The sequence below is a fragment of the Ictalurus furcatus genome, chromosome 6, assembly GCF_023375685.1.
Source record: "Ictalurus furcatus strain D&B chromosome 6, Billie_1.0, whole genome shotgun sequence".
Lineage (NCBI taxonomy): Eukaryota > Metazoa > Chordata > Actinopteri > Siluriformes > Ictaluridae > Ictalurus > Ictalurus furcatus.
Genome location: NC_071260.1, coordinates 23,240,184 through 23,248,649, shown reverse-complemented (window position 1 = coordinate 23,248,649; position 8,466 = coordinate 23,240,184). Strand labels below are relative to the sequence as shown.

General features: G+C 36.5%; 1 protein-coding gene across 1 annotated transcript; it reads right to left on the bottom strand.

The window, feature by feature from the left end:
* Nucleotides 1-2,727: 2,727 nt before the first annotated feature.
* en1a (engrailed homeobox 1a) lies at nucleotides 2,728-7,521 on the bottom strand. Its single transcript, XM_053627195.1, has 2 exons — nucleotides 6,995-7,521; nucleotides 2,728-3,468 (listed from the first exon to the last, which is right to left on the bottom strand). Exons 1-2 carry the CDS (start codon nucleotides 7,491-7,493, stop codon nucleotides 3,158-3,160), a joined length of 810 nt encoding a protein of 269 aa, XP_053483170.1. The 5' UTR covers nucleotides 7,494-7,521; the 3' UTR covers nucleotides 2,728-3,157.
* Between the last annotated feature and the right edge of the window lie 945 nt (nucleotides 7,522-8,466).

Genomic DNA, 8,466 nt, shown 5'->3' with positions numbered 1-8,466 from the left:
TTTATTTATTTAGCATAGTCTTCTTTACGCGCACTGTTCTATCTGCTGGAAACTAGTTTAATGTGGCGCGCGCGGCGGGTGTCGGATGAGTCCTGTGGTGTTGAGTTCAGTTGAGTGTTTAGCCTGGCATAAGCTTAGAGAAGTGATTATAAGCCATTATAGACAACTTAAAATTTAGTGCCATGGTTCTCAACGTGCATGGGATCCGGGAATCACGGAGCGCGTAAAGCAAAGGTCATCCTTGAGTTCGCGTTTTTAAAATGATGTTACAGAGGTGTAGATCATTCATCAACCCCCATTATTATAGTTGTCCTATTATTTAGGCCTTGTTATTATTATATTTAGCCTATTAGCCCAGTTGACTGCTTAATTGATTTGATACTGACCTTAAAAAAAAAAAAAAAAAAAAAACAGAAATGTTGCCATTTCGATTGTGATTGTAATTGTAATTAAACATAAAATGTGCTCTTCATAAACCAACAATTTAACATTCAGGAATAAAACTGACTAAACAATATAATACGAAATGCAAAATATTTGAATAGTGATCTATATTCATAAGGTGGAGATGCACTGCAATCGCAGGGCCGTGGACATGTTTTTAACTAGAACTGGCTACCAAAAGTTCAAGAGCTCCTGACGTTAAATATATTTTTTAACACTTATAGCATGTAACATGGATTGGCATATAGCGTTGTCTTTTATAAAAGTTCAGTAAACTTCTCTTGATCAAATGTTTGAACTTGACAGTATTCGTGCGGTTCTGTCGAGCCTGTCTAGACAAGCATAAATGTTTGAGCACAGCCTTACACACACACACACACACACACACACACACACACACACACACACACACACACACACACAAACACACCAATCATTTTAGTTTCTTAGCAAGAATACGCTGTGTAATGCAGTGCAGACCTGCAGCTTCAGCCTCAAGCCTTCTGAGACTATAGGTACAAACCTGAAAGACCATATCTGTTTGAATCTCTCTCTCTCTCTCTCTCTCTCTCTCTCTCTCTCTCTCTCTCTGTGTGTGTGTGTGTGTGTGTGTGTGTGCTTGTCTGTGTGTGTGTGTGTGTGTGTGTGTGAGAGAGAGAGAGAGAGAGAGAGAGAGAGAGAGAGTGTGAGAGAGATTCATCTCTACATTCTACATTCATGTGTAGAGTGTAGAGATTCATCTGTTTGTGTGTGTGTGTGTGTGTGTGTGTGTGTGTGTGTGTGTGTGTGTATGAGAGTGAGAGAGAGAGAGAGAGAGAGAGAGAGAGAGAGAGAGAGAGAGTACACTGTGCAAAATGGAATGAGAGAAAAAAGTAAAACGCGCATTACTCTTGCAGATTATTTCATCGTTAAATTTCAAAGGATATGACGGTTTTGTTTGTAGCCTAAGGCAAAGCAGCTTGATAACATTGTCATCTGGATACAGTGGGGAAATATCTTATTTTCATTTTTTGATTGATTAATTGCATTGGTTAATCTTTGACTAATGCAGTCACATCACTAATGCAGCAACACGCGGACTAGACAAGATTTGGAGAGCGAAAAGGCTACATTCATTTATTTCCACAATATAGCCATCGTTATAGTGCAATCCACAGCTTTGAACACCGTACATATAATGTAATTCATGGTTTTATATATATATATATATATATATATATATATATATATATATATATATGTGTGTGTGTGTGTGTGTGTGTGTGTGTGTGTGTATATATATATATATAATTGCATTGTTTTATGCTGTGATAGTTGTGATAGTTTTACATTATTTTATATCGTAAGCATTTGGTGCTTGTATGTTGTTTAACACCTTAACGTTTAATAACAACCACAAAACACACCAGTTTATGTACATTATTTAACATTAATCTCATTTGCAGCTTAGCCGAGTTTTGCGGAATGACCCGTAAACAAATTAAAGCAGTCTTATTTTCTATATAGCATATATGTCCTGAAATAATATTTGCTGGTTGGAATGCAAAACACAGTAGGTTAACAAAACATTTCTCAAATGAGATTTTACAATGATCAAATGGCACATAATCTATATAGACGTACAGGAGATATACACATACACACACTTGTATGAGTGTGTGTGTGTGTGTGTGTGTGTGTGTGTGTGTGTGTGTGTGTGCTATTTTTCTCCTGGAGGTCTAGAAATGTGCCATTTGATAATTGTAATATTTATAATAACATATTGAATTATGTAATAACAATATATAATTTAATAATAAAAATATATCATATTTTATATTTAAAATACTTTACAAGGCTAATATATATATATATATATATATATATATATATATATATATATATATATATATATATATATATATATATATATATATATATATTTTACCAAAGGTGACACGAATTAGTGTTTAGTGCCGGTCGACGCGGGGAAGAGATACTCTTAACTGCATAATAGCTTAAGCATTTAATGAGAACTTTAATTAATTACATAAATTATATATATATAGGCCTAATTAATTCTTAAATAAATTACTATTGCACAATACAGCAGCGCAGACTGAACAGCTAAAAGGCAGCTTAAATGCCACTTTAATATGCAGTGTAATACAAGGTTATATTCTGTGTGCATAGTGTGAAGAATGATATTTACTGGTGATTGTCAGGTGTGATAGGCCTGTTTAGAAGAAGTGGAATTAGGAAAATCTACAACGCTGAAGCATTTTATCCTATTCAACACACAACATTTATTTTCATATAAAAAGAAGGAAAAAATATATCTCCGGTATATAAAAGTGTTTATTTGAACAGAACAGTTCATATCTCAAGTAGAAGGCTAAAATTAGCAAAATCTTTGGCATGAGACTGAGATATTTGCAAATCTGATAGTCTGGTGGAATTTAAAAAATGTAATTGATATTGACATAACGTTAGACATAAAAACACACAGATAGACATAGCCCCATGATCGAAAAATATAGTTGTGGGCCCTACAGTATGTGTTACAGGTATATTTTACAATAATACGAATTAGTGGTTATTTAATATGGGTTTTTCAAACTTCTTTTCAGACACATCGATGTGCAGCGTTTCCTCACTTTTTTAATCAAGAGTGCAAACGCAGTCCTGCTGTTCAGTTTGTGAGTTAGTCCAGCTTCATGCCTCTCTCTAGCCTTTAGTCACTGTCGCCTTGGATGGTGGTGGTGGAGTGGTTGTACAGTCCCTGCGCCATCAAATGCAGCGCCAGTGAATTTTTGTAACCGCTGGCTTTTTTGATCTTGGCGCGTTTGTTCTGAAACCAGATTTTGATCTGCGACTCGTTGAGGTTCAGCTCGTGGGCGAGGGTCTGCCGCCGCTGCTCGGTGATGTACCGGTTCATCTGGAACTCCGCCTTCAGCCGCTGCAGCTGCTCAGCCGTAAACGCCGTCCTGGGCCGCTTATTCTCCATCTGGCTCTTCTTCTTCTTCAGTTTGCGGGTCCTTGGGCCTGGTGTGAATACAACAATGAGACGAATCCATGAATATCAAACTGAGTACTAAACTCATGAAGCCAAACGAAAATGATAAGTTGCTGGAAAAACGATTTTATTATTAATAGTATTCTAAATAAAAGGTTAGATGGCGCGTATATTGCACACATTTACAATTACATTAGGCTACATGTACATGTACATTTCAAATGGTAATAAAATGACTGGTATATCTGCTCAACCAAGTATGTTATACTACTACTACTACTAGCACTAATAATAATAATAATAATAATAATAATAATAATAATAATAACAATAATTATTATTATTTTTTATTATTATTATTATTATTATTATTATTATTATTATTATTATTATTATTATTATTACTATTATTATTAGCAGCAGTAGTAGTAGTAGTAGGTATTTACTTTTGTGTAGTTTTTTCAAAGTCTTTTGAGTTGGAAGCACAATACTTCCAAGTGTGAGAAAAGATATCTTTTGGAATATCTCCCTATTAGCTGCAGTTTAATTTTAATGGCTGCTGTACTGTTTGTCGACACCATGGCTGCTTTTTATTTTTTATTTTTTATTTATTTTTATTTTTTGCAGCTCTGTCTGAGATTCAAATATCAGGTTGTGCGAAAGCTCACCAATTTACGAAGGAAGGACGACGAGGTCGAGTTTAGATGATTACACAAAACAGATTGTAACAGGCTATAACTATTTCCCGACTCAAATGCTGGCGAAGACATGCAGGTTAAACGCCGAGTGTGTGAAGCATATGTAAATAAATAAAAGCCTTCCAGCAAATAAAGTTGCTCAATGGTTATGACTATATATATATTTATAGATAATACTGAAGTAGTTTATTATTATTATTATTATTATTATTATTATTATTATTATTATTATTATGTTCAAAATGTTTTATTTTAAGTAGGCTCACTGTGTCCCTGTTTTTGCTTTTTCTTTCTTGCCGGAATCAAATAGGTTAGGCTTCTGGGTTTATTTACAGTCACTCTACAGGGTTCAAATTAAAACTGGCCTGACAATATTAACCGATATAATATCCCATTCCTCACATTTCAAATGACTGGCCTCCAAACCCTAGTCTCCATTCAGCAGTTTATTTATCTATAGATCAGAAATCAAACCCAGTAAGTGTACTTGTGTAAATCTCCTGACGTGCTTCATAAAGTGCATTCCAGTTTCCCTACACTGAACTTCTGTAAGTTTCACTTAAACGACCTAAACTCCGGCCTGACCTGAAGCTGCGACTAATTAGTTGTGAAACGTTTTCAGTGTCTCATTAAATCAACTTTATGTATGACTATCACAATTCAGTGTTAGTTACTGTTTAACTAATAAGTATAAATGTTATTCAGTATCTATCTAATCTCTATTACCTGTTAACTGGCTAGTTAGACACTAAAATCATTCAACATCAATTTAAAGACATCAGTATTTAGAGGATAGTCATTTCCGTTTCCTAAACGAATTCCCAATCAGTTATCTAAACAGAAATTAGTCTATAGCGGAGATGAGTCAAGTCTCAGGTCTAGGCAATTCATTTGTTTGACACCGGGATATACAGGCTAGTAATACACTTACAGTGCAAACTAACCAACAGTTCAGACAGTTCACCAGTTGTTTATGTGGCTTATAAAACTTGACGTTACTTTGCCAACGTCCTTTATTTAGATTCTGACGCTTAGATCACATACATCACAACGTTTTTGTAACCGAACGTTATATTATCGTTATATTTGAAGCAGGAGCATGGGTTAAAAACATCGAGGGGTTCTGGTGTGGGGGGTCTTTTTATTTATTTATTTATTTATTTGTATTTATTACATCTGAATATTTACACCCACCATTCCAGCATTTGATATTACAATTAAGAACCTGAAAGAACTAAGCCCTCTTTATTAACCAATTTACTTAGGACAAACTTTTTAACCAATATATATAGGCATATGCTAGAAAACGAATGTTTGGGAATCTAAAATGTTTTTTTTTTCTGACTTGATAATGTAGAAGTTATAAAATAAAAAATCTATAACAAAGTTTGTACAAAAAAATAGGGCGCCTAAAACTTTGCACAGAACTGTACAGCCTATATCGCACATCAGTGCTAAATGAAAATGCATATTTTGTATATTGGCTCCACACATATACCGTGTTCTCCATTAGATTGAACTATTTGTTATTCAGTGCAAAAAGTTCAGATTTTAAGGAATTGCTAAACAACAGCTGAAACAAACACTACAGAATAAAAGTCTGCCACAGAAACACGAATGCAATCGGGTTTTCTATTGTTCATGTTTTTATATTTATTTGTTTGTTCGTTTTTACAGTGGGTTAAGCTAATAATATTATTCGAATTATTAATAATTTCTATCACGACACATCAGCATGCTCCCCACACTGTTTTAGGATGAGACATAACAATAATAGTTCCAGCTTGTCGCGTGTATAGCCAGGAAGACAAATCTATCCTTAATAACAACACTGTATCAGCTCTATTAACATTAGTTTTTTAATCATGCATGCCCTCTATTTATCGTGCGAGGAAAAAAGCCATGCCCCTGTGTGGCGTGTTTTGGATAGCCTATAGTTTTAGAAATTGGACACTGTGGTTACTTTTTTCGCATTTTCTGTAACCAAATCAAAAATTTCAAGTGTTGAGCGAACTGCAATAATTCTGCACATGGAAATCACGAAAATTTACTATTGCATTGTTTTGGCGGCCCTAATATATTATGGGGGGTTTTTTTCCCCATGTTTTTTTTTTTATCCAGGTCGATATTTAACGAGTCTTCAGACACGAGCCAAATTATAAGTCAGTCAAGTCTCTAGAATTTTGTTTGAAAATGATTATTATTCTTCATAATCAAATATTAGATTGTGCTTATTATATACAAATGCTGGTGAAATTATTAAGTAATGCCCGTGTTAAAACATGCAAAATAATTTAAATCTATTTCCAATATTGCAAATTAAAATGAATATAAAGTTAAAGCGCCACCAGCTACATTTTGGAGCGTGTGGTTATGATGTTAATTTATTAACCCAGGTTAACGAATAAAATCTTGACATTTTAATGTAATTCTAGGTAAATGTTTATCCTTCTTGACAAATATGATAGACATCTATTAACACACGAGTTAAAATTAAAATGCATAAAAAAATGATGGCACTTACTGGCAGGATTATATAGACCTACGATTGCTAAATAATTAACAGGCCTATATTCCTTAACAACATAAATAGATGAACCTAGCCCTTTATGCATATCAGTTTACAAGAAATCCTAACACTGTAAATATAACGTTTCACACATACGTACGTATTTGAGGTTACAGTCAAAATGAAAGGTTTACCTAACTCCTCAAAGCCTAGTAAATTGTCCATTTTATTTATTTGTTTGTTTGACTGTTTTATTTTTATTTAAGACATTTTCTACGTTAAAACTATATTAGACCTCGTATCTTTACCATTCCCCGAGTAGTTGAGAACTAAAACAGTTGTAATGACCCGTTGCCTTACCGGATGAAGGTCGGTCTGAATATCTGGTGCAGTAAACCCAGGCGGGCCAAAGAAGCGCGCGAGGGTCCTTACCGCCCGCCGCTTCTCCGCTAGCGAGCTCTGCGCCTTGCGCTGATTCTCTAGCATGGTCTGGCAATCTCGATTTGTCATCTCTGGACTCTCTGTGGCTTGATGGTGACGAGGCCGAAGAGGACGTGCAAGAGGAAACGCTGTCGGTGTAATCAGGGCATGGAGTTCCGGGCGGTGCGGGCCTATCCTGCCCGCCCCTGTCAGAGTCATTAGGCCGCTCCCTGGTTCCTGTTCCCGGATCCTTCTTGCAGCCAAAGTCAGGACGGAGTATGTCATCGATGAAAAAGTTAGAGGTCCTGTGAGCTGGATGCAATTCAGGGTGCAGCAGAGGCGGCGGTGGGGACACCAGGCTCAGGGACAGAGACCCACTGTCCGCTTCACTCGGGTCCCGACTGGCTAGATCGTGCAGATCTTCCATGATTGACGGCTGCAATGTCTTTCTTCGCTTTCCAATAGTGGCACCAGTCGGGTCTGGAACCAGCTACTCTTTCCTGAATGTGACGAGGCATACGGCGTTCAGAAATGTTATCTAAGGCGACGCGCTAATTGCCTGAGCGGATTGGAGCGCATTTTAATAGTCAGCTCGTCGACACGCCTCGGAAACCGAGCCTGCGCGTGCTTGCCGCATCCGTGTTTTGACAGGACTGACAGCGCACGGTGCGCAGCCTTCCCGCACCCTCCGCGACGTCTCCACAATTTATGACACTGGGGCAATCATGAACTCTGTTAGCCCAAGGATCTATCCCAATCTCGGACTCATTTAAGCCGGAAACAACGTCAGCTCACTCTACATTTTGGGAGCCTATCTATGAGCGAGGCACTCTCTGCCACGTGTGTCTCCGTCCAATGCCGAATGGCTTCTTTTAGAGAGAGTTCTAGACGCGCTCAAAGCATTTGATCTCAAAAAAGCACACAGCCCGACTTTCCTTCTGAGCTACAGAAGTGCAGAGGGGTAATAGGCCTAAACATTCACAGTATGCTACCAAGCACGTGCGCGGGGTAATGTCGTATAATATAATATAATATAATATAATATAATATAATATAATATAATATAATAATTAGTCTAATTTTATAATATTAGCCTAGTAATTTAGTAGGTCTTAGTAATAATAATAATAATAATAATAATAATAATAATAATATTGAGCCTAACACAGTTAATAGTGATAGTAATAAGATTGTAACGACTCACTTACTGAAAATTCATTGGTTGATAAATATGAAACTTGTGCACAGCTTTGTGTTGTAATAAATTATGTCTCGGCGTGGGCAGGTCTGAGGACTCTATCCACAGCACTATTTGTTGGAAGGTAATTAAATTCTAATTAGGACACCACGGCTTGCCCGTTTTGTGAGTCAGCTCCATTCAGGCGCTTAATGGCCGAACA